The 26,670-nt window shown below is 34.6% G+C and overlaps 3 protein-coding genes and 1 long non-coding RNA gene across 4 annotated transcripts in view; 2 read left to right on the forward strand and 2 right to left on the reverse strand.

Moving 5' to 3' along the window:
- LOC133177102 (vacuolar protein sorting-associated protein 54-like) overlaps positions 1-21,782 on the forward strand; it is a 45,405-nt gene extending 23,623 nt beyond the window's left edge. Inside the window, exons 23-26 of the mRNA XM_061312197.1 lie at positions 4,748-4,828; positions 5,016-5,123; positions 20,570-20,664; positions 21,426-21,782. Coding sequence (XP_061168181.1) covers positions 4,748-4,828; positions 5,016-5,123; positions 20,570-20,664; positions 21,426-21,528 — 387 coding nt within the window. The 3' untranslated portion in view covers positions 21,529-21,782. The remainder of the gene's footprint in view (positions 1-4,747; positions 4,829-5,015; positions 5,124-20,569; positions 20,665-21,425) is intronic.
- Positions 1-26,670, reverse strand: part of LOC133177196 (E3 ubiquitin-protein ligase TRIM71-like) — a 60,037-nt gene that overhangs the window by 7,698 nt on the left and 25,669 nt on the right. The gene's annotated exons all lie outside the window — the stretch shown is intronic.
- On the reverse strand, positions 5,976-10,783 carry LOC133177367 (uncharacterized). Its single transcript, XR_009719669.1, has 2 exons — positions 10,623-10,783; positions 5,976-9,439 (listed from the first exon to the last, which is right to left on the reverse strand). It is a non-coding gene; the product is annotated as an uncharacterized LOC133177367 (long non-coding RNA).
- The window catches only part of LOC133178251 (vacuolar protein sorting-associated protein 54-like), a 39,407-nt gene continuing 37,253 nt past the window's right edge, over positions 24,517-26,670 (forward strand). The window contains 2 exon segments of the mRNA XM_061312995.1: positions 24,517-24,600; positions 26,529-26,654. Coding sequence (XP_061168979.1) covers positions 24,517-24,600; positions 26,529-26,654 — 210 coding nt within the window.

Consider the following 26,670-nt stretch of genomic DNA (forward strand, 5'->3'; position numbering starts at 1 on the left):
TATTTAGACATAAATTAACACCCCATTAAAAATAAAACCATTAATGTATATTCTTACAATCAGAAAACATACACATATTCATGTGTATATGTATAATTTTATCGTTACTTTTAAAAACAGTTTTTTTTCTTCAAATTATTAATCAAGCAAGAATCTACATCTAAACATTATCCAAAATGTGTATTTAGAGATAAACAAAATGTAGAAAATAACTGCTATAAAGCAATTTTGTAGACAATAGAAACAGCTAGGCTTGATGTCTCCATGATTTCTCTTTACATCAGAGGTTGGCCATCATGTGGTGTTGTGTCTGACCAGTCAAGAAGAATTTTAAATCGGTTTGAAAAGTGAAACTTGAAATAATCATCTTCATCTTTTCCCCTGGAATAAAAAACACACATGTACTTTAATTAAAAATCAACTACATTTTTCATGTGATAACAAATACAAGTATATAGGCATATCTATTTTTGTTAAAATGTATATAATACTAAGCTAGTAGTTAGTATTTACACCTCCAAATAAATTGCCTCACAATTCCTGCATGTGTTCTTTAAAAAGCAGGCTTCCTATCACAGGTGCTTGGGGACGGGACCCCCCCCCCCCCCCCCCTGCGTTCCATACCCCAAGGGTTCTCCCCGACTTTTTTTATATAAAATATTTTTCTATAACACATTCACAAATTTTTTTTTAATTGACTTTAGACATAAACAAACATACAAACACATACACAAACACAGACACACCACGGCTGGAAAGCTTACATACAGATTTTTAGGAATAAACATGAAATAATAAAAAAATATGAATACACAAGATATAGTAAAATAATAATGTAGATGACATAGATTTATCTATATGTTTATGTTTTCAAATATCTGGTTCCAGTTAATCCATCTTCTTTTATAGTTTATACACATGAAGTTCATTGTTTTATTTATTTTTTATAAAAATTCATACTCTTGGATACTAAAAGAGAACTTTTAGTATCAGAAAGTATGAATTTTTATAAAAAGTTAGTTTTAAATTATATTTTGGATTTTTCAATTGTAATACTTTGTGAATGTGTCATAGAAATATATTTTATTTAAAAAAAGTCGGGGAGAACCCTTGGGGTACGGAACGCGGGGGAGGGGGTCCCATCCTCAAGCACCTGGTCTTCATATTTTATTTTATTCTATTTTTTTTATGTGTTTCCGTTAAGTCGACCATCTCTAATTTTTACCCACCACCTACCGGTACTACTTTATTGGCCAAATCAGATTTTAAACTGTACCATTGGCGGATTTAGAGGGGGCCCTGCCCCCCCCCCCCCCCCCCCCCCTTGGTGTCCAAAATATACATCAGATTTAATAAATCAATTTTTTTGGTGTGGCCTTGAGCCCTTACCCCGACACCAAACTGGTCCCTTCCCCTTTTCAAGATTCCTGGATCCGCCACTGTGTACGTTACCAAAAATATATGTTTTTTTATATTAAATTGCCTTGTGTATATTTTTCATTACATACAAACTTACATCTTCTATAACATTCTCCTCCTTTTGATAAACTTTGTAGTTATGATTTGCCAAAGGAAGTTGCTTTCTGAAGCAAGCAAAAATTCCTATAATGCAAATATATTACTAAGATGTATATCTGGAATGTCCTGCTAACATGGTGATCTTTGAATATAGACCAATGAAGTCTATTATATAAAAAAAATATTTAATTTAAAAATTATGTCAATTTAATTGAAAAAGCTTCTTACATGTAGTTTTTATACAAAATAAATATTTGAAAAAATTCAAATTTATACCTGTGCCTAGGGTTGTTCTAACCATTCCCACTGACTGCCGTATCTTCTGCTTGTTGTATTCCTCCAATTGCATCTTGCATTTTTCTCATGGGTTTTAGAGAGTACATGGAATCCCACATGATGGGAATACAAGTCAGACTTCATGAAATTTGTTTCAATATTTCGCAAAGTGAATTTGACTTAAAAATCTATAATTAATAAAGACCTATACATCATTATCAAGTTGAATGCTGAGAAAGCAGTGTCTCCTTCTTTTGATGACTTACTTTGTCATTCACACCTGAATTCCATTTTAAAAAGTTGAAAAACACATCATTTTTCTGTTATTGTTTCATGTTTATTTTTCTGGCGTCTGTTTTTGCCACATGTTGTTATAAACTTCTTTAGACTTCAATACAGGAGAGTCAACAAAGGGAAATAACACCAGTTTAATTTTTTGTCTTCAGTGCAAAAGAGTCAGCAAAGGGAAATAACTCTAGGTTAATTTTTAGGAAAAGTTATTATTTGAGGGGATTGGAATATGACTTTTAACTGATTTCCCCACCTCAAATCTTTTTGCATCTTTTAGATCTAAGCTCGATCTTACTGAAAATATCTTTTTTGTAAGTTTCAATTGCCTGCAAAAATTAATATGCATATCAAGAAATAGGCACCTTTGTATTCATTTTTATGACAAATTCATGTAAATTGATCTGTATCATATTAAAAACCTTGGGTTAAATTGAATAAAATTTAGATGCACAGAAACTTTAATTACTTAGCTATAAAATGAAACCCATGTTATGTTGATAACTTTCCTACATTAAGGAAGCACAGAATTATTTTACATGGTGATGACAATCATGTCAGTTTTGCCATAACAAAATATTTCAAAGTAGTTGCTATGGAAACCAAGGAGGTACTGTCCAAAATTTACCCACCAATAGTCTTTATATAGGGCACTCTCTAATACTATAGTGATAAAATAAAATTCCACGATAGTGCGTGGCCAAGCATTTTTGGTCCTTACAGAGAATTGATGTTAAGATCTTAGAACATTGACTGAAAACAAAAGTACGTGTATGTTATTCTTAATATATTAAGCTCAAATAATTCAAGCAATGCGTAACATACTACATGTAACCCAGACAAGCACTAGTAGCACAGACAGAATAAAACCAATGTGATTAAATTCTAAGGAATAAATACGATTGAAATTCATGGCAGCTCAATGCTGCCGAGAATACCTGTATCGAGTAACACAGAGTGAGTTATTCTTGTCCTCGGAGAAAGTGTGCTTATACTGAGATTTGTTCCGCCTGACTGACAACTGTACATTGGATTGTTACGATTTGATCTCTCTTTAGTGTTTTTTATATCAAGAATGGGAATGCATAAAGAATAGATAATTGAAGGAAAATAAACAAGCCTCTAAAAAATTTAAAATAGTCTTTGAAAAGGCAAAAATTTAATACTATAAAAGTGTGGCACCAGGTGGATTCGAACCCCCGACTTTAAAAAGATGATATCCACGGTATAATAGTCAGTGCACATATCAACTGAGCTATTCTGACTATAAGAATAACTCGTAGAAATTTGAAACAGATTGTAAAAAGCAGGTTTCCTTATTTTGTGTAGGTTTTTTGTGAATTTTGACCCTAGGGCAGGGGTGCCCCTAAAAAAATCCTATCTTAAATTATTCCTTACATCCCAACCTATCAAAATGTCACAATTTTATTTAGGGGCAGGCCTGCCCCGAAGGACTTCTAGGCCAAAATTCATGCAAAAATCAACGCTTTAACGGACAAAATGGTGTTTCGGCCAACTTTGGAGGTTTATTGTAGAGTTGTAAATAATAAATTTTAGTTGTAAAATACAAATTTGAAAAATTTAGACATATGCGGTAGAAAACAAAAAATAAAGATTGATTTTTAAATGTCACTTTTTCTGGGAAATCGTTCTCTCCTATAGGTCAATTCTTTTGTAATAGTGAATACATCCTTTGTACTATGAATATTAATAATAGAGCAAGATAGGCTGGATAAATGGGTTTATGCTCGATTTTATGACTACACTCGTTTCAAGTTGAAGTGCTACGTACATGTATATTTTTCTTTTGGTGATAATGACAAATGGGAATATAGATAGCGATAAGAGAAACAGACAATTAAATCTACTTTTAGAGTTGTTGTAGATTACCATACAAACCCGTTTGTTGATTCATAATTGTCCCGTTTCTTTCATTTCTATCAATATACAGTTATTGACTAGGTATGAGGGCAACATATGATTTGTTGGACCTGAAGGTAAAAATGTTGCCCGAGGCCGCAGGCAAACAAATCATATGTTGCCTGAATCCCAGTCTATAACTGTTTTGTTATGCCCTTCACTTAAGCTTTAATCAATACACACTGTATTATCAATTACTTTATATGGAAAATTTTGGCTTAATCAATAAATAAAACAAAAGCTGAGAAAGAAAAAACTTAATAATAAAATTGTTATATTACAAAAATTATTTATCAAAAAACTTATTCTTCCCGTGTCTCTGTCTTTCAAATACTAGTAGCAACAACTCTTGCAGCTCTAAACTTTGGCTATTTCCATGTCGCTGATATTGAACAATGATTAATTACTTGTGACGTAGCAGTGATGGTCTAACAATTCTTACAATTCTTATGTTGGACTGGCAGGCCGGTCAACCATGAAATTGTTAGACCGATGTAATAAACATTTCTTTTGTTGTACTTTTTATTAGTAATAAATATATAGAAAGATATTTATAAGGGTATAACAATTACTTTAATTTGTTTTATTATTTAGCTACCATATTGTCATTCTATGAATCCTTTACAGGTTGTATTGTACTCAGGTGAGCATTACGGCCCTTCGGCCTTTTGTTTGTTCATTTGTTCAGATATTTTATTTGTTATCACTTCTAGACTAACTGTTTAGAGTTTCATTGGTCTTTCAGGATTACTGTGACCACATTAATGAGATAACAAACAAACTTGTTACTGTCATGGAGGGGGTCATAGCTCAACAACTGTCAAAGGTTAGTATTAATGTCAAAGATCGCTGTAGAGGTCAAAGATCATCCACAATGAATATATCTATTTAATCTGACCATTTTATAAATATTTCTATTTCTCACATATTTACTTTTCCATCTGAAATTAAAGCAAAAGCTTCTTTTGTAAATAAACATCATGATAAAATGTTCAGTTTTGTCTCTTTTTCAGTGGGAAGTGAAGGCCCCTATGCCCTCCATGTGTTTTAGGTCCATCTGTAAACAAATCAGCAAAATGCACGAAGCTGTCCTTGACATTTTGTTGCCAGATCAAATCAAGGTCAGTTCTCAGTTTAACCAGTAATATTCCATATTTATCATTTAAAAGGTGCCAATATTACATGTATAACATGCAATCATGCAGTTTGTTACTATTTTTATGTACATTTCAAATACGTACTGTATAACGGGTATTTTTTACGTTCTGCTAATTTTTACTGATTTTTACGAGACTTTTTAAATCCATAAAATCTAAACGTGTAAAATTTCACAGAAGTAAAAATACACCTTGCATAAATTTTCAATTTCGTATGTATGAGAGTAATGCTAATTGCCATTCAGCTCAGTCCCTGGAGGCTATAGAATCAGTACTGTTGGTATTTTAGACCACTTTTAAGTTGATGATCAATTGGGATCATACAGGTAAATCTGAATTAACTTGCATAAGTTATACAAACATAGTCAATTACCTGTGTTGTGCCTGCATTGCCAACTTATATTTTGTTTTAAAATAAATTTCTTAGTTATTTCTCTACAGAGAACTTAGAATGATTGTTCACATTTTGTGCGGTGGTTGTCCATTGTTATGCTGATTTTACGAGTTACTGTTGTCTATATGAACTTTAAGAGTGTCCTTAGAATTATCATAATGTTTCTAAAGTCTTTCGATATAGTAAAGTAAAAGAAATTTTCTTGTGAATTATTACCATAATTTTGTTGGATGCTTACTGGAAATGGCTTTTACACACTAATTGAAGAACCAGTATGGTAGAAAATTCGGACTTCCGAATAAGTTGCTACATACGCCGACATACATGTACACTTACAGATACAAAACTTTATAAATAGGACGTCTGGACTAGATTAAAAATAATTATAGATTAATCCCAGATGCAATGAATAGTAACAAATATTAATTTTACACATTTATTGTGAAACAATGATTACATTTTGTGGCGACTATTTGTCACAATCTATTTATACATAGATGCAAATACCCCGGCGGAACCCAGGGAATCACTACCTGCCTACCGGGATGACCTCCCTAGATCCTTGGCGCGATAGCGCCCCCACAGGTGACTGTGGTGGGAACAGACCTCTTGGTACCAACAAGAGTGAGTGCCACATCAAATGAATGAATTCAAGTTCTGACTCGGGCCCTAACTCTATACCTGCCTCCCCTGGAATACAACAACAACATGGGGATAATACCCCCAGGGGTAGGCCCCAAAACTTGCCTTTGGTACCCACAAAGATCAAGCTGGTCCCTCAGGTACCGCTGAGGTAACCCCAAATTAATCCTCCCCAGTACTGAGGATAGATTACCCAGAGTTTTGAGCCAGACATGAGAGAATTCCTCATTCGTGGTAATCCCCGAATTCCGCCGCCCCCATCCCAGATTGTGACTTAAGAAACTTTACCATAATCCCAAAGCAAGAAAATTCTCAATATATATTTACAAGCTATACTTGCTTACAATACTTATTAAAAGTAACACTGTACAGTAACACTGTACGTAAACACATAATCATCAATGATCACCAATTTCACTGAAGTACTGATTATGTATCACACCATAGAAATGTCCAATAAAACTCAGTATTGAATCATTTACATTGATTTCAACAGAAAATGTCCAATTGACACCAAATGGTCCCACCATATACATAATGACCACATCCTTTCTTTGCTAATGATACAACCGCTAGGTTGTTCCACATACACATCTCTTTCCATGTAAGAATAGGCTTCTGTCACTGAAATTACAGAAGAGAAAGCAGCAAAAATCTGTACACATATTTTAGGGAAGGGTGGGTGGGTGAAATTTTGCAACATGTCTGCCCTTCTAGCTTTTTCGGTAGACTATGAAAATCGGGTCATAAGGTGCTTGATTGTATTGCGTCCTCTATTTAAAACTCATGGTCTCAATAATGTTTAACCACTACCAAGAACGCACGAGTTATCGCTCTTGCACTGGTATTAAAAGCATTTATCACAATATGGTGATAAATGCAATTAATCCCAGATGCAATGAATAGTAACAAATATTAATTTTACACATTTATTGTGAAACAATGATTACATTTTGTGGCGACTATTTGTCACAATCTATTTATACATAGATGCAAATACCCCGGCGGAACCCAGGGAATCACTACCTGCCTACCGGGATGACCTCCCTAGATCCTTGGCGCGATAGCGCCCCCACAGGTGACTGTGGTGGGAACAGACCTCTTGGTACCAACAAGAGTGAGTGCCACATCAAATGAATGAATTCAAGTTCTGACTCGGGCCCTAACTCTATACCTGCCTCCCCTGGAATACAACAACAACATGGGGATAATACCCCCAGGGGTAGGCCCCAAAACTTGCCTTTGGTACCCACAAAGATCAAGCTGGTCCCTCAGGTACCGCTGAGGTAACCCCAAATTAATCCTCCCCAGTACTGAGGATAGATTACCCAGAGTTTTGAGCCAGACATGAGAGAATTCCTCATTCGTGGTAATCCCCGAATTCTGCCAAATGAACTTGTCTATACAAGTTCACCCGCCACTAACGTGTTTGGTGTATACATTTTAATTTTTAATTCATTCCATGTCACCCACCTGACCTTTAAATTTTAAATTTTATAAGTGTTCATGTATAATAGACACTTATTAGTTGTTCCATTTAATAAATCAAGACTCATCTTGGATTAAACTTATATCGGACCAAATAATTGACATACTTCGGACTAATAACTTGCAGCATAAGCAGGAACATTCCATACTATGAAACAATAATGATCCAGGCGAGGTGCCCCGGTCCTTGAAACCTTAATGTACCACCCAAGTGCATTTAAATTTATTCTAAATCAAAGAGTCAAATTCCTTCAATCTAATTTCCCTGACTCCAAACCCATTTTTTTTTTTTTTTAAAAAAAATCAAATCGAGGGCTTTTTCCTCAAGGACCAATGATGTCACTTTGGGTAGCTCAGTATCCTATGAATGCCATATCCCAGACTACACACAATCTACAAAAACTAAAATTTTTATATGGATAGATGTATAATACGTTTAAGCCAAAATTGAAATTGAGCTATAATATTTTAATTATACAAATCTCACACCAATGTTTGAGGCATGTATAGTTATGGATTCCACCCGCCCAATTGTTTAATAATTTGTTCAGGAATGCCCTATAATACTGCTGCTGAAAAGAGTGTGATCTAAAACAGTATTTGTTTATGTTACAGAAATGAATAGTATTGCAATTAGGGTTTGATAACTAATAACACGTTAGTCGTTAGGGGATTACCATTGAAATGTACCAAAAATTGGCCATGGCTAGGTGTACCAAGTTCAGACTCTATTGTTAATGATTTGTTCATCCATCTAGCTTAATGATGCCAATGTGACATTGTTGAAAAGGTGTGAATCAATTATTGAAACTTATCGTTTCCAATATTGACCTGAGATGCACGAGGACCCAAAGCCCAAAAATGAAGCCACTGTCAATGTAAAATAGAATCTGCAATTTAATTTGATATAATAACTAACTAATGAACACTGCTTAAATATAATAGTGAAATAAATGATATTAATTACAAGTTTCTAACCAATAGTCTGACTTTAGCAGAATTGACTATTTGCACGACCGATTGCTTGTCAGTATGTAATAATATCCTGTTGTTAGCCAAAGGTACCTGAATAAACATTTATAGGTATCCCGGAATTTGGAAAAAATTGCATGTTATTAATACTCATATCATAATGGCATTTTTCTTATATTTTTTCCAATCATTATATAACACATACCTGTAGTGTAAAAGGCATGTGCTATCGTTGGAAGACATCAAATATATCACTTCAAATTTCATATCATGGTTAACAAAGCAAGCTTGAAGGAATTCGATTTATCTAAAGATTTTTAAATACTTTTATGGGACACAAATGTCAACTTTCCCAGTTTCTAGACTACGAAGAACTTGAGTTGCGTGAATAAAAATTGTTGCACGAAAAGATTGAATTTCAAGCTTAATTTGAGTCTTTTTTGATTAAATGATCTTTTTTTTTTTTTTTTTTTTTAAAGAGTTATCCCTCTTGGCTGGGAGGCGGATATTCGATTACGAAAATCAGCTACATAACTTCATCTACTTTATTTTTAGTTATTTTTACTTAATTTGTGTTTAGCATTCTAGACACCTATCCTGGGATTGTTACATAGCTCAGTCAATGTATCTTGAGGTAAAACATAAGCATAGATATAACTGTCTCCATTCTATCCCTTAGAGTCAAACCTGATGAGAGTTGTCTTGTCATTAGATATTCCACGTTCAACACAAACCTAGTGCAAAATATCTAGCATATGTTTACAAATAGTGTCTCCCAATTTTCCTGTAAAAATAAAAAAAATCATCTATGTAATATACACTATGTAATAACATTATCAATAAAAATATTTCATAGCTCTTAAAGACCAATGAAGGCACCAATAGAATTTCTTAATTAAATATACACTCCATGAAGTTTAATATCATTGGATATTTCTAAAATCTAACTCATTTAATGCCCAATCCATATTGGTAATATAATTCTAGCTAACCTTACAGCTACATTTATTTGCAATTATGATACTTCACCGGATAAGAATAAATGACAGTGGAGTGTATTATAACTGTGTCTAAAATTATATCATTTCTGTTTATATTTTAAATTCTGCTCTATAAATGCGAGGTGATTATATATGTAGACTTCCAAAAATATCTATATCATTGACAATTCTATAGATAAGAAACCTCTAGAAATCTCAACACTATTGGAATATATGTATCTTGTTCATTTTATGCAATATATTCAGTTAAACAAACCCAATATTAGGGGAATAAATCCTTTGAAATAAAACCCCGACCATATAGGGGTACAACATCTTGTCTGAATTCAACCCCGACCATATAGGGGTGCAACATCTTGTTTGACTTCAGCCCCGACCATATAGGGGTGAAAAATCCTGCTAAAATTAAACCCCGACCATATAGGGGTGCAGGATACTGTTTAAGTAAACTTCAACCATACATATGCAAAATCCTGCTAGAATTAAACCCCGACCATATAGGAGTGCAGGATATTGCTTAAGTAAACCCCGACCATATAGGGGTGCAGGGTCCTGCTAAAATTCAACCCCGACCATATAGGGGTGCAGGATTGCTTGAGTAAACCCCGACCATAGAAGAGTGCAAAACCTGCCATAATTCAAACCCGACCATATAGGAGTGCAAGATCCTGCTAAAACTAAACCCCGACCATATAAGGGTGTAAAATCCTGCTAAAACTAAAATTTATGGTTAGTCTTAAATAAGCTGTTAATAAATAATACACAGGATCCAATTAAACAACCCCAACTTTACGGGGGTGTCATAAATGTATAAATTAAATGATATAATATTTATATGGCTATATGCATCATTATATTAGATTGCATTAAATCGCCACTGCATATGTGGATTTTGAAAATAAACAGATGAAAATTGAACAATGTATCGTTAGACTAAATATAAATGCTGCACAAACATGTACCCACCATTATTGATAGACTTTATCAAGGAAACAATAACAACTCTCAAATTATTATAATATTCCTTATTTCCCTGATAATTCAAATGGACCCCATCTGCCAGAAATACCATCCTATGATAAACCAGATAGGCGAAAGAATGCTGCTCCCTCTACATTCTGCAAGTAATAGGACATGTTAAATTACAAAGTCCGCAAGTTCATATAGGGGTGCAGGATTGCTTGAGTAAACCCCGACCATAGAAGAATGCTGCTCCCTCTACATTCTGCAAGTAATAGGACATGTTAAATTACAAAGTCCGCAAGTTCATATAGGGGTGCAGGATTGCTTGAGTAAACCCCGACCATAGAAGAGTGCAAAACCTGCCATAATTCAAACCCGACCATATAGGAGTGCAAGATCCTGCTAAAACTAAACCCCGACCATATAAGGGTGTAAAATCCTGCTAAAACTAAAATTTATGGTTAGTCTTAAATAAGCTGTTAATAAATAATACACAGGATCCAATTAAACAACCCCAACTTTACGGGGGTGTCATAAATGTATAAATTAAATGATATAATATTTATATGGCTATATGCATCATTATATTAGATTGCATTAAATCGCCACTGCATATGTGGATTTTGAAAATAAACAGATGAAAATTGAACAATGTATCGTTAGACTAAATATAAATGCTGCACAAACATGTACCCACCATTATTGATAGACTTTATCAAGGAAACAATAACAACTCTCAAATTATTATAATATTCCTTATTTCCCTGATAATTCAAATGGACCCCATCAGCCAGAAATACCATCCTATGATAAACCAGATAGGCGAAAGAATGCTGCTCCCTCTACATTCTGCAAGTAATAGGACATGTTAAATTACAAAGTCCGCAAGTTCATGAAAAATGTCTTCCACTGATGTGTTTCTCCGACACAAATCGTTTGATACAGCTTGTAACAAAACAACATCTGGATGCAAGTATCTTACGTAACGAGTGCCTTGCGCACGAATTTGAGCCAGTGACGCTCCCCCATAACCTAAATAGAAAATCTGTAGCTCCTCTGAATTAACCCACCCACCCACACCCACAAGCGCGTTACCCCCCCCCCCCCCCTCCCCCCTCTAACTGAAGATAATAAAGCTCCAAGTATTTTCTGTATCACCGATGAATTCTATCGGGAAATTGATTCAGATGCATGATGTGTAAAATACGGTAGTTGTTTGTTTGTTTTGTTTTGTTTGTTTGTTTTTGTTTTGTTTGTTTTTGTTTTGTTTTTTTTTTGTTTTGTTTTTTTTTTTGGTTAAGTTTGTTCCGTTCATAAAAAAAGTTTTTAAAAAAGTCTGTTTTTCTACTTCCAAACGGATTTTTTTAATTTGATGTTGTTGTTTTTTTTTGAAATAAGTTGATAAAATATTTTTAAATAATTTTTATTATTCAGGGCCGTAGGAAGCAATTTCAGTTGTTTTTTTTTTTTGTTTTTTCGGGGGGGGGGGGGGGGGGAAGGGTGGGCAACCATACATTTTCAGTTGGGGCACTATAATATCGGCAAAATTATTTGGGGTTCCTACGGCCATGTTGTTCATACAAACCAATTACGTCCAAGGTATGGAATACATGTACAAACATAAAAAAAGAGGCACATAATGATGTCAAAAGATTGTTTTGTGAAAGTTTATTTCATACATGAAAATTGAAACTATAAGTCATTTTTTTAGTTTTTCCCAAGTTAATCAGGTTATATCAAAAGCTGTCTTCTTTTTTTTTAACCTGTGCCCCCGACGCTTATCACTTGGACACAATAATCATACATCATTTCTTAAAAGGGCGTAAACTGTTATCTCAAATGAAACACTAAGGAAATTGGTTTCTTTAAAATAGATTTCTAAGACCGCGCGATGTTAACTGGCAAGACTGGAAATATACAGCTTACAGGTACGTCATTTCCATCTGTTACAGCTAAAATATTTGATGATGGAGACGACACTGATATGGGCTGTCCAAACTCAAAAACTTTCTGCTTATTTCTAAGATCTACCCCCCCCCCTCCGGAAACAAATGTTCGTCCTCTTATTATTTCTTTTAAACAAAAACATTGGACAGATAACTCTGATTTATATATAAATGTCAAACTATTCCGAAATTGGCATTATTTGTCTTCTGGATCTATCACTAACACTGTGCGTACAAGAGTAGCTGAGGTGAATTTAAAATGAATTTTGAACTAGAATTTTAATCCATGTATTCTCAGACGCCTTCGCCAAATTATTATACATGTAATTACCCGCTCAAATGTTTTGACTCTAATAAGTAAAAATGACGAAAGCTGCATATTTCCAAACCATGACAGTTAATGTTCCGCGGTCTTAATGTCGGAATGAATTGGAAATTAGCGATCATATTGCCAGAGACATACTATCACCTGCTGGACATAGAAATATAGCCGTTAGTCACGTGTCATGTTTAAGCTTACTAAAATTCGAAATTTCAATCCTAGGAAAAACAGAATTCCTTGTAGCATTGCGCTTGATCTGAAATAATGATCTTTCTGGGTTCCTGGAATAAAAAAAATCTCGCGAGAGATTTTATTGTCTGGTTTCCAACTCAGATTTACGGAAAGTTCTAAAATTAATTTTTTTTTAAGTAGAGTTTGATCAAAGAGATGTTTGTACTGCGCTTGGCTCTTTTCTATATACACTGTATGCATATTTAACGCAGCTGGACTTTTCTGAGCAAAGTGAAATACAGCTGCATTACAATTTTGACGAAATCTGAAATTGAAACTGAATATTTTGCAAGACTTGAATATAGTTTTATGCAGTCATCTTCCTCCGTGACATCAGCTAATCTGACATCTTGAAGCTTTTCATACTTAAATGCAATGAAATGTACATACAATTATGTCTCAAGCAATAATTAAATAATACGCCCATCACATATTTATAATTTTTTGTATAAGGCGAATTAGGCGATGCAGGTAAGCAATATCCATTTATTTAATGTTTGAAACTCTACCGCTCTACTCGACTCTCTGCATAGGCTAAGTGGAATCTTGAAATTACAGAACATGACTGGTGTTTTTGCCTGTTACCACAGGACAAGATTAAAAACGTTTTTTTTTTCTTTAAAGGCAGAAAGTTGTGTGTATGTCCTTTTTTCCTCAAAGTCATATACAATTCAACGGAAGTCGAGATATCTGGGATGTCGAGATATCAGAGTTGAAACTTGACGTTCAAGATTTCAATGCTTAACATGGCTAAATTATTACATACACGAATTCAATAGCCAACTTAAAAAAAAATGATTCCTTACATTTTTCACGGTCATTAAAGTTTTGCACGAATCTCCATTTTTCTTTTGTTTGTTCGTTTGTTTGTTTGTTTGTTTTGTTTTTTTTTGGGGGGGGGGGGTTGCTCAAAACATCATTTTATTTTTATCTTTCCAATAATGTACAGATTCCATAGTAGTGTTTGGTTCATGATTTTGAACTTTTTCATAATTCTGAATGACATCCAAAACCACTTGTTACATGTTATAGTACATTTTTTTCCATCACTGATTTATTTTCAATCGGTGTTGTAAACATTTATCAGAAGTTCAATAATAATTTCTTTACAGCCTTATCTACTAATTAATCTACTGTTTGTTCTGTTTCATACATATTTTTAAGCAAAAGGTCACTGTCGATTTAATTCTTATTTTCTTCAACTATGAGTATAGTGCTCTTCGAAAAAGTCCACATCTATTTAGCTGTATTCAATTCCTAAAAAAGTTGCAAGTTCATTTCAAACTGGCTTTTATCAGAACAATTCCATATTATTTTCAGGGACTACTATTTTTTTATGCATTTAATCCATTATTTCAATTTTTTTTATTTAAGCAAAATTTAGATTTTTTTTGTGCCCCCTCCTCTGTTTTATAGTGTGTTAATTTAGTATAGCTGTGTGCCCCCTCCCCTCCTCTTTGGTATTGTTTAATGTTTAAAGGTAGGTTCAAGCATCCCATGTTACCGGTATTCATATTCAAACAACGATGAGGCCTTTTTCTTAGTTTGAACTATTAGCGGTTGCCTTTTCATTCGTCGATTTTTTTTGCTTGTCAATTATCTCTGCATGCTTAACCCCCCCCCCCCCCCCAACCAACCAACTAACACTCATTTGGAATTAAATCGACGCTATACACCCTGAACCTGTCTAATCGAGTATATCAATATGATTAACTGGGGATTAAAATCAAAATGGTTAAAACATTTTATATGGTGTTATTCAGAACAAAAAACCACTTATAAAATAAAAAAAATGCTTATATATATGTGCACCGAGCTCTTTCTCTTTCTCTCTGAAAAAAAAATATAAGAATGTAAATGTATATATCACCGGGGAAAATAAGTGTAAAACTTTCCGTCAACAATGAACCATAAAAATGCAAACGGAAAGTGCGCCATACTTTATTTACAATGCTAGCGTACTCCTAAATTGACGTCATAATTTAACTTCAACGTAAGAAATATGACGTCATATTTAGACCAGTACCTATGTAAAAATAATGAGCTATATTTGTGTCAAAATATAGATATTACTGTTTTAAATTACACGTAAGGTATATGGTTAATAAAAGAAAAAGTAAAACATTTATTGAAAAACGACATTTTTGTCGGTTTGGCGTTGACACAGTAAACGACATTTATGTCGCTTTGGCGTTGAAAGGGTTAAATTCGGCGTCACCCGATGGTCAGAACTAGTTGATACAAAGAAAGTTCTCGAATCTGCGTATAAATGAATGCCCCAGAATAAGGACTTTCAATGTCATTCTATCCACAGCATCAGCGCATGATGTACAGTCACAGATACCACAAAGTGCAACGATTATAAATTCAAGCCTTTATACAAAATTAGGGGCATCATGTTATTGTTCGCATAAATTACTTACAGTGTCTATAAACCGTATCCTTGGAACAGAATAATGCACAAAAATGGAAATAATTTTGCTGAAAGGTGGGTAAAAACATTTTCCTTCCAAAGTGTGCAGACTAGAGATGAAATTTTGCAACATGTCTGCCCTTCTAGCTTTTTCGGTAGACTATGAAAATCGGGTCATAAGGTGCTTGATTGTATTGCGTCCTCTATTTAAAACTCATGGTCTCAATAATGTTTAACCACTACCAAGAACGCACGAGTTATCGCTCTTGCACTGGTATTAAAAGCATTTATCACAATATGGTGATAAATGCAATTAATTAATGAGTTTTATAGATGTTTTATTAGTAAAGAAAGTAATTCAAGTACATTGATTAAAGAATAGTTTTTGAAGTTTTACGAATTACATATGATGTAGATGATGCATCATTGCATCATGGTATAAAAGAGAAGATTCTGAAAGTGCGTTTGTCAGAATCCCGCTTGAAGTTCCACCTTGTGCAGCACCTTGCACCTTGATCTAGGGTATTATTTTATATAAGAAAGCTTTCTAAAGTAAAGATATTTTAAAATAGTTTTAAGTTATAGCGCAGTAAGAAAAATTTAACAAGTTTGAAGTAATATTGAACATGTTGAATATTTAGAAACTTAGATTTATGGAAATTGCATGGCATACTTTTCATTTTAATGACATAGATTACTTTATTCTTTGACCAGAAGTTATAAATTTAGGGTTGTGGACTTTAGTTTGAACATACATGGAATTAAGTTTAGATAGTCGTTGCACTTGCACCTTACACCGAGTCACTTTGAGAATTTATGTTCAGAGATTAGACCAAGTATATTTTAGCAGAGACCTTGCACCTAGCTGACACCGAGTTAGCACCAGTAATGATGGAACTTAGAACCAATTAGCTTGTATCAGTAGCACCTAGCACCTGAGCACCGGACACCTAGAACCAGTTTGCTCCAATGCTATCGGTAACACCTAGCACCTTAAGACGGTAGCACCTTTCACCGAGTATAAAGCGCAACTGTGACATTTGAATGTGATTATTATTATTGTACATCACACTGTGAACTGGGACGTTATATAAAATTCTGTAAATTGTTCCATTTATTAGTTTAATAAAATTAATATATTTTAATTGATCACACTTCATTTCAATTTACTTGACTGTACAGGTACCTTCGAACCCATTATTGTAACGTGCCTCATGGGTACCTACTAGTTAAATCTACACGTTACAAATGGTGGCAGCAAATTTATATTTCTTTAAAACCTGAAACATTACACCTGGTTACTCTATTATTTAGCATTTTTACGAGACGCATAATTTCTGAAAATGACTTAATTATTACAGGTCTTCCAATTATATCCTTTTTTAGGTCACCTGAGTCACTCAGGTGACCTATTGCTATCCGTTCTCGTCCGTCGGCGTGCGTCGTGCGTTAACATTTGAACATTTTTAGCTTCTTCTCTGAAACCGCTTAACCAATTTCAACCAAATTTGGCATATAGCATCTATGGGTGAAGGGGAACAAAAATTGTGAATTTCATGGTCCCTGCCCACCTGGGGCCTGAGGGGTGGGGCTAAAACCACCAAAAATAATGCAATCTTTAAAAATCTTCTTCTTTACTCCTGGACATCAAGCAGTCAAACTGTTGGCATCATTGTAATAAGCATTGAGCCCTCTACCAAAATTTTGAAATTCATGGCCCCAGGGTCAGGGGTTCTGGCCCCAGGGTGGGGCTATATAGATCATATAGTGAAAGTGCATTATTTCTTTGAAAATCTTCTTCTCTGCTCCTGGGTATTAAATAAGGTAATTAAGTACATAGTTATGATGAGCAAGAGTGCCTCTTCCAAAATTGTGAAATTCATGGCCCCAGGGTCAGGGGTTCTGGTGTTAGGGCGGGGCTCTCTAGATTATATAGTGAAAATGCATTTATTCTTTGAAAATCTTCTTCTCTGCTCCTGGGTATTAAATAAGGTAACAAAGTACATAGTTATGATGAGCAAGAGTGCCTCTTCCAAAATTGTGTCAGGGGTTCTGGTGTAAGGGCGGGGCTCTATTGATTATATAGTGAAAATGCAATAATTCTTTGAAAATCTTCTTCTCTGCTCCTGGGTATTAAATAAAGTAACTAAGTACATAGTTATGGTGAGCAAGAGTGCCTCTTTCAAAATTGTGAAATTCATGGCCCCAGGGTAGGGGTTCTGGCCCCAGGGTGGGGCTATATAGATCATATAGTGAAAGTGCATTATTTCTTTGAAAATCTTCTTCTCTGCTCCTGGGTATTAAATAAGGTAACAAAGTACATAGTTATGATGAGCAAGAGTGCCTCTTCCAAAATTGTGAAATTCATGGCCCCGGGTTAGGGGTTCTGGTGTAAGGGCGGGGCTCTATTGATTATATAGTGAAAATGCATTAATTCTTTGAAAATCTTCTTCTCTGCTCCTGGGTATTAAATAAAGTAACTAAGTACATAGTTATGATGAGCAAGAGTGCCTCTTTCAAAATTGTGACATTCATGGCCCCAGGGTCAGGGGTTCTGGTGTTAGGGCGGGGCTCTATAGATTATATAGTGAAAATGCATTAATTCTTTGAAAATCTTCTTCTCTGCCCCTGGGTATTAAGTAAAGTATTAAGTACATAGTTATGATGAGCAAGAGTGCCTCTTCCAAAATTGTGACATTCATGGCCCCAGGGTCAGGGGTTCTGGTGTTAGGGTGGGGCTCTATCGACTATATAGTGAAAATGCATTAATTCTTTGAAAATCTTCTCCTCTGCTCCTGGGCATTAAGGTGATAAACTAAGTACATAGTTATGATGAGGAGGTGGGTTCCTTCCAGAATTGTGAAAGCCATGGCCCCTGGGTCAGGGGTTCTGGTGTTAGGGCAGAGCTCTATAGATTATATAGTGAAAATGCATTAATTCTTTGAAAATCTTCTTCTCTGCTCCTGGGTATTATTTAAACAAACTAAGTGCATGGTTATGATGCATAAGGATGCCTTTTCAAAAATTTTAAATTTCATGGCCCCAGGGTCAGGGGTTCTGGTGTTAGGGTGGGGCTCTATTGATTATGTAGTGAAAATGCATTGATTCTTTGAAAATCTTCTTCTCTGCTACTGGAGATTATTTAAACAAACTAAGTGCATGGTTATGATGCATAAGGATGCCTTTTTAAAAATTGTGAATTTCATGGCCCCAGGGTCAGAGGTTCCGGTGTTAGGGCAGGGCTCTATTGATTATATAGTGAAAATGCATTGATTCTATGAAAATCTTCTTCTTTGCTACTGGAGATTATTTAAACAAACTAAGTGCATGATTATGATAGGCAAGGATGCCTCTTCCAAATTTTTAAATACATGGCCTCAGTTTTTGAGGTTCTTGAGGAGGGGGGGAGGGGGGCTCTATTGATTATATAGTGAAAATGCATTAATTCTATTAATTAATCATTAACTAATCCTGTCTGCTCCTTAGTGTTGAGCTGATAAATAAATTGCTTAGCTATGATGAAGATGGGAGCTTCGAACAGAATTTTTTAATCTTGTGGTCCTAGGGTCAGGGGTTCTGGCATAAGGAGGAAGGGGGGGGGGCTTTTGATAATATAGTGGAAAAGTGTTAATTCTTTGAAGTCCATAGTTATGATGATGAGGGTAACTCTTCCAAATTTGTATATTTCTTGACCTTTGCTCTTGGGTTCTGGTGTTAGGGTAAGGCTTTGTTGAATCTGTAGTGAAAATGCATTGTACCTGTGAAATTCTTCTCTGCTTCTGGGCATATCGAAAGCAAAGTGAGTAAAAGTTTAAATGATATAAGTAAGCGTATTTCTACCAGATTTTTGAACATCTGGACAATATTTCTAAGCAATCTGGTCCTGGACAGGGCTCTATTAATTTGTATTCTACTGAGAGAAGTTATTCCCCTTTTCCATTCACCTTTGATAATTAATCACTGTAAATAATGTATTTGAAAGATTAACAGAATAAGATAATTATGTAAGAATGTTTATTGTATAATTCAAAAAGTACTTTCTTAGTTTTAATAATCAGGCAATCCTGTAAGTAATAGATAAATAAAAATTAGACAAAAATAACTTATCTTATTAAAAGTTCTTCAAAGACCATAAGAGAGGTCAATGCTAGAGGTCTTAATATGGGTTTAAAAATAGTACAGAAGCACTAATAGTTTGTTAATAGTCTGCATGGTGATAATATTAAGTGGGGGACAGATTAGAACTTAAGTTATGGAATACTAGACTAATTATTTTGTTGATCCTCATCTTCCTGCTTCTCTTGCTTTAGGGCAACAAAGCTTCATCTGTCAGTGTATTTAACTTCTAAATTGTTGTATTATACTCAGGTGACCGTTAAGGACCTTGGGCCTCTTGTTTTTTTTAGGTCTTTGACCATTCCTCCTGTTTTATGTGCTTCGAATAAAAACTTCGACTTTTTAATACACTGTAATACATGTACTGTCAATTAAATCATGATGGCTTGAGTTGTCTGTTTCTTGTAAAATCAGGATGAGCACGTGGTGCGCAACAATAATGATAACTAGCAATGTGTTAAAAAAAAAACAGGAATAAATGAAGGGCATGTGGTCTTTAAAGATACAAACATATTATTATTTAATGAATCGTTATCACGGGAACAGTTTCTTTTTTTCTTCTTTTTTTTTTTTACATCGGGTTGTCCAGAAACAGTAAATTGTATCTAAACGCATTCAAAGTGGGAGTGCTAATAATTATTGATCTGGAATTTTACCTCTGATGATTTTAATTTTTACGGACATGCTCAATTTGTGAACAATTAACGCGTAAAAATTAAAACCTATTTAACCAAAATTTGTAAAAATTTACAGCAGTAAAAATAACCCGTTATACAGTACATGTATATACCTGGCTATGTAAGCATGCATAATACAGATCATTGAGAATTTGTGAATAGAGACTGTATTCATAGATAATGACAATGTCAGTTAATCATGATCATGACTACAAGCTCTCACTTGTTGTTTGTATGTTTTACAGGAGCTGTTTACCAAGATTAACAGCTGTTTTAAGAAGTTGATCAGACAGCAGTTAGTTACACTAGAAGTCTCCAAAAATGGAGGACCTCAACATGGGTAAATATCTGATATCAACATTGGTAAATATCTGACCTCAACATGGGTAAATATCTGTTATCAACATGAGTAAATATCTGACCTCAACATGGGTGAATATCTGACCTCAACATGGGTGAATATCTGATATCAACATGGATATATATCTGACCTCAACATGGGTAAATATCTGACCTCAACATGGGTGAATATCTGACCTCAACATGGGTAAATATCCGACTTCAACATGAGTAAATATCTCGCCTTAGCATGGGTAACTATCTGACCCCAAAATGCGTAAATATTCTGACCTCAACATGGGTAAATATCTGACCTACCTCAACATGGGTAAATGTCTTCTTTCAATGAATACACTCTTTAGACAGAACTAGACTAGCATATTATCATAATATTCTGAATAGGACTGGAGACATTGTCTTGTATACATGTAAATATCCATGTACTGTCTTTATAGAGTTGTATAGGTTTTGAAGCTTTCTGAATTGTAGGTCAAGTATTGACCTCAGCAAAATATTTGTTAATCTCCGTTGATTTTGCATGTAAAGCTAATTTTCACTAATTGTCACTTTGTGAGAATCACATTCTTTAGATTAAATGAGTATTACATGCACATGTGAACAGCATTCTAACACTGTTCATCAATTATTATGATTTTATTGTTTTTTACCATGTTATGTCCCTTTATTTCAGTCAATGAACATAAAATTTGCACACCTCTATGTAGCTTAATCCTTAACAAGAAGCTATCGTTCTGATTTCAGACTGGTGATGTCCGACTTAGCGTTCTATTCGGGAACATTTAAAACTTTACGAGGGTTGGAGAGTTTAGCACAGGACATGAACGATGTATGGGACGTAAGGTGACAGTGCCCTCTTCAGTCAGATATTGTCATTATTTCTCTGTGTGCAATAATAAGACACTGGTCACTGAAGGGGAGAGAACTCACTCTCTCATATAAACATGTTCTAAGTTATCATAATGGCATTTTTAGAGAAACCAAACTTTTTATTCGTATGCATTTTATGAGACAGTTTATTCTCTCATGTCTGTGATTTCTGAAGCAAAAATGTGTCAGTAATGTTTGTACAAATAATAAAAATTATTTATTAACAATTAATGTTTGTCATTTCTACCTTTCTGCTTTTCATGAGATTTGTATCTGAAGTAACTCCTTGGAATGAATTTGGAGACATTTTTCTTTCTTATAAATGTTATGATGCCATAATTGACATTATAAAAAACACTGACATTGGAAGTCTCTGTGTAAAGATTAAAGGTTAGAAGTGGTGTGGTTGTGCTGTGCATGTCACTCACTCACTAACTGTTATTAGGATGATGGAAAGAAGTATCCAAATTAGAGAAAAATCATTAGGAGTACATGTATTGTTTAGTGAAAACAAACTGGAGAACACATGTAGCAAGAAATGTATAAAAAATGTATCACTGTGTATCCACAGCACCTCTAGTTTGAAGATGGATAAACTAAAAGCAGTATGAAAGAGAGTTATGAATGCATGCATATATCATGTATACCAGGTAAAAATGTTAATTTAAAAATCAAATTTCCTTAAATTATTAAAACCAAAGTTTGTAATTTAGAAAAATTCTTCAGAATTGGTGCTTGTAAATTTTTGACATAATCCAGGAGTGAAGAGGCAGCTGATGTAATGATCACCAAGACTGAGTATGTCACTGTCCAGACCAATCTCAATGAAATGTGTGCTGTGTGTGACCACGCCCATGATCAATGTGTCAAGGTCATTGTAGCCAGGGCAAAGATGTGTCCATTGCTTTGAATATTTACGTATTTTCTAATTTACATAAACCAGGATCATTAAACCAGGATCATTAATATTAATTTGTTAGTGTTATTAGCTCACCTGAGCTGAAAGCTCAAGTGAGCTTTTCTGATCACCCGTTGTCCGTCCGTCTGTCCGTCCGTCTGTAAACTTTTCACATTTTCAACTTCTTCTCAAGAACCACTGGGCCAATTTTAACCAAACTTGGTACAAAGTATCCTTGGGTGAAGGGGAGTGTAAATTGTTAAAATAAAGGGCCAAGTCCCCTTACAAGGGGAGATAATCAAGAAAAGACAAAAATATGGTGGGGTCATTAAAAAATCTTCTTCTCAAGAACCACTGAGCCAGAAAAGCTGAAACTTACGTGGAAGCATCCTGGGATAGTGTAAATTCTAAATTGTTAAAATCATGACCCCCGGGGGTAGGGCGGGGCCACAATAGGGAATCCAAGTTTTACATTGAAATTTAAAAGAAAAATCTTTAAAAATCTTCTCCTCAAGAACCACTAGGCCAGAAATACTGAAACTTCTATGGAAGCATCCTGGGGTAGTGTAGAATCTAAATTGTTAAAATCATGACCCCCGGGGGTAGGGTGGGGCCACAATAGGGAATCCAAGTTTTACATTGAAATATATAGGAAAAAATCTTAAAAAATCTTCTTCTCAAGAACCACTGGGCCAGAAAAACTGAAACTTATATTGAAGCATCCTGGAGTAGTGTAGATTCTAAATTGTTCAAATCATGACCCCTGGTTGAAGGGCGGGGCCACAATAGGGAATCCAAGTTTTACATAGGAAAAATCTTTGAAAATCTTCTTCTCAGGAACCTTAGGCCAGGAAAGCTGAAACTTATGTGGAAGCATCCCCGGGTAGTGTAGATTTTAAATTATTCAAATCATGACCCCGGGGGTAGGGCGGGGCCACAATAATGAATCCAAGTTTTACATTGAAATATATAAGAAAAATCTTTAAAAATCTTCTTCTCAAGAACAACTGGGCCAGAAAAACTGAAACTTATGTGGAAGCATCCTGGGGTAGTGTAGAATCTAAATTGTTCAAATCATGACCCCTGGGGGTAGGGCGGAGCCACAATAGTGAATCCAAGTTTTACATTGAAATATATAGGAAAAATCTTTTAAAATCTTCTTCTCAAGAACCACTGGGCCAGAAAAACTGAAACTTAAGTGGAAGCATCCACTGTTCAAATCATGAACCCCCGGGGGTAGGGTTGAACACAATAGGGAATCCAAGTTTTACATTGAAATATATAAGAAAAATTTTTAAAAATCTTCTTTTCAAGAACCACTGGACCAGAAAAGCTGAAACTTATTTGGAAGCATCCCGGGGTAGTGTAGATTCTAAATTGTTCAAATCATGACCCCTGAGGGTAGGGCGGGACCACAATAGGTATTACAAGGGGGGAAATCTGGTAAAGAACAGCATGGCCAAAGTTACTCAGGTGAGCGATGTGGCCCATGGGCCTCTTGTATTTTATTGTAATTGTGTGTTGGATCCTAAGAATAATCATATTAATTAGAGTTATGGAAGCAAAAGAAAGAAAGAAGTAAAAAGATGAAAGAATGGTCTGAAAATTATAGTACGGAATTGCTAAATTAAATCAAAAAGAATACATGATGAATGAATACATTTTTTTAAAACAAGAGAAATTTTATCCTTTTTTGTTTTTAGCTTGAGATGCAAATCCTAGTGCAGATGATGCCAGAATAGATTGTTGGAAGGGGTGGTAATTAACAAGATGTATATGATACTTCTGTTTGTATCAGTAATTAACATCTTCAATTTCATAAGTATGTAGGCTTATGCAAATATGGTCCTGTTTTTTTCAAACACAGCACAGTTACCTGCAATTGATGATAATTGATTTTTATCTACTCAAAGTACTATGTATAGAAGATGTTTTAAATTATTTACTTACAGTATAGATGATGTTTACTTGTTTACAGAACAGATGGGGTTGATTTGTTTACAGTATAGGTAATGTTTATTTACAGTATAAATGATTGTTTACAGGACGGTGCTGATACTGTTGAAGATGATGGTGGAGTATTGTCAGTGTGTGAATGACATTCCATCAGCAGCATCAGATCTGTTGTCTAGACTTGTAGACCTCTTCAAAGTGAGTCTTAGCTCCATGTAGACCATTATTATCATGTACATGTAATTCACAAAACTAGGCAGTCCCTAATTAACAATCTTGAATAATCTTTGATACTCTTGAATTCTCTTAACAGTAATAGTTTTTGTAAAGTCAATGAAAATGGAGATAATCATGATGTTGAGGATTTAAATTTAATTCTTTAATTTTCATTAGGCCCTTTAAAGTCTGTTTTACTGGTAAGGCAATTAGGAAGAGTGATTCAGATGCCAAATCAAGATTAAAAAAGTTTTAAAAAATCAAGAGTCCATGAGATACACGTTATTCACCTACAACAAATGCGTGAGTTTATCATTTCTACAATAAATGTGTGAGTTTATCATTTCTACAACAAATGGGTGAGTTTATCATTTCTACAACAAATGGGTGAGTTTATCATTTCTACAACAAATGGGTGAGTTTATCATTTCTACGGTATATTGATGGGTTTATCATTTCCATACCACATAGCTATTTTATCAATATGCTTAGAGCATACAAGATATTCAGCTCATCTGAATCAAAGACTCAAATTTCTTTTGCTTTTCTAATCAAAGTTTGTCATCAGGTTGTCTAGAAGTCCATGTATATGTCTGTAAACATATCACATTTTTGACTTCAATACCACAAGGCCAATTTTACCAAACTTTGCACAATGCCTGATTAGAAAATGAAAGTTCGAATAAAGCCCTTGCCCTTGTTAAAAAAATCTTTAACAATCTTTCCAAGAATGGAAGGAGCACAACTAAAGTGCATGGAATTTTAACAGTCATGTAAGCATCCACAAGAAGTTTTGATTCAAATTTATTCAAATCTTGACCAAGTTGGGGCCACAATAGGGATTCTTAGTAAACTTGTAAATGATATAATGCTGTAAGTCAGTTGTTACTTTACTGTAAACTTGTAAATGAAAAAATGCTGTAAATCAGCTGTTACTCTACTGTAACCTAGATTGGTAATTAAACTACTACTTCGAATAAGATATACATATAGTAATTTTTAAAAATATTCAATAAATGACTTGATTTCCTCTATATTGTAGCTAGCCGTCAGTATAGATGTAGTGTTTCATTGTTCTGTCATATCTTGTATTGCGCCCCATTATTAGCAGACCTTTTTTTGTATTCATATGAAGCAGAATTTGTCCAAAATCTTGTACGTGAAAAGAAGAAAACACTTGCTGTGGCCTTCAACTCGACATTTAGATATATCGACGACGTATTGTCAATTAACAATGGCTATTTCCATTCTTATGTCGATACGATATATCCTGGTGAACTTGAGATAAAAGATACCACAGAGTCTGACACATCTGTTTCATATTTGGATATTTTACTTGAAAAAAGACGTTAATGGTAATCTAACAACCAAGCTTTATGATAAACGTGATGACTTTAACTTTTCAATCGTCAACTTCCCTTACTTATGCAGCAATATACCTTCATCACCTGCATACGGGGTATATATCTCTCAGTTGATTCGATACGCAAGAGCATGCTCTACGTATGTACAATTTCTAAAACGAGGTAAATTATTGACAAATAAGTTGATGAAACAAGAATATCAGCTGTCTCGTTTAAAGTCATCATTTCGTAAGTTCTATGGTCGATACAGTGACCTTGTCAGCAAATACAATTTATCATTGAGTCAAATGCTGACTGACGTTTTTCATACTAATTGTTAGGCCATTATATACACACTGAATTGTCAACAGATTTTTCCGTTATTTCCCGATCATGACAAGGAGCACACGGCGGGTGTGACCGGTCGGCAGGGGATGCTCACTTCTCCATGGCACCTGATCCCACCTCTGATGTTTGGAGTCCGTGTTTGCTCTGCTCCTATTTTGTATTGTTTAATGGACTTTTAAGCTTGAATACTGTTCGTTATCTCCATATATTTCATTGTAGTTGTTCATGCTATCGAACTTTGACCTGGATATCGGAACATTCAATGCTGTGTTTCCATGGTCACAGGTGGAGGAGTGCAAGAAAAATGGAGGATCATCCCAGTTCTCCAAACTTCAACAAGAGAAGGTAAAAAAAAAAAAAA

Source organism: Saccostrea echinata, unplaced genomic scaffold (genome assembly GCF_033153115.1).
Source record: "Saccostrea echinata isolate AGI-Se365-2 ecotype Australia unplaced genomic scaffold, CSIRO_AGI_Sech_v1 ptg000002l, whole genome shotgun sequence".
Taxonomy (NCBI): domain Eukaryota; kingdom Metazoa; phylum Mollusca; class Bivalvia; order Ostreida; family Ostreidae; genus Saccostrea; species Saccostrea echinata.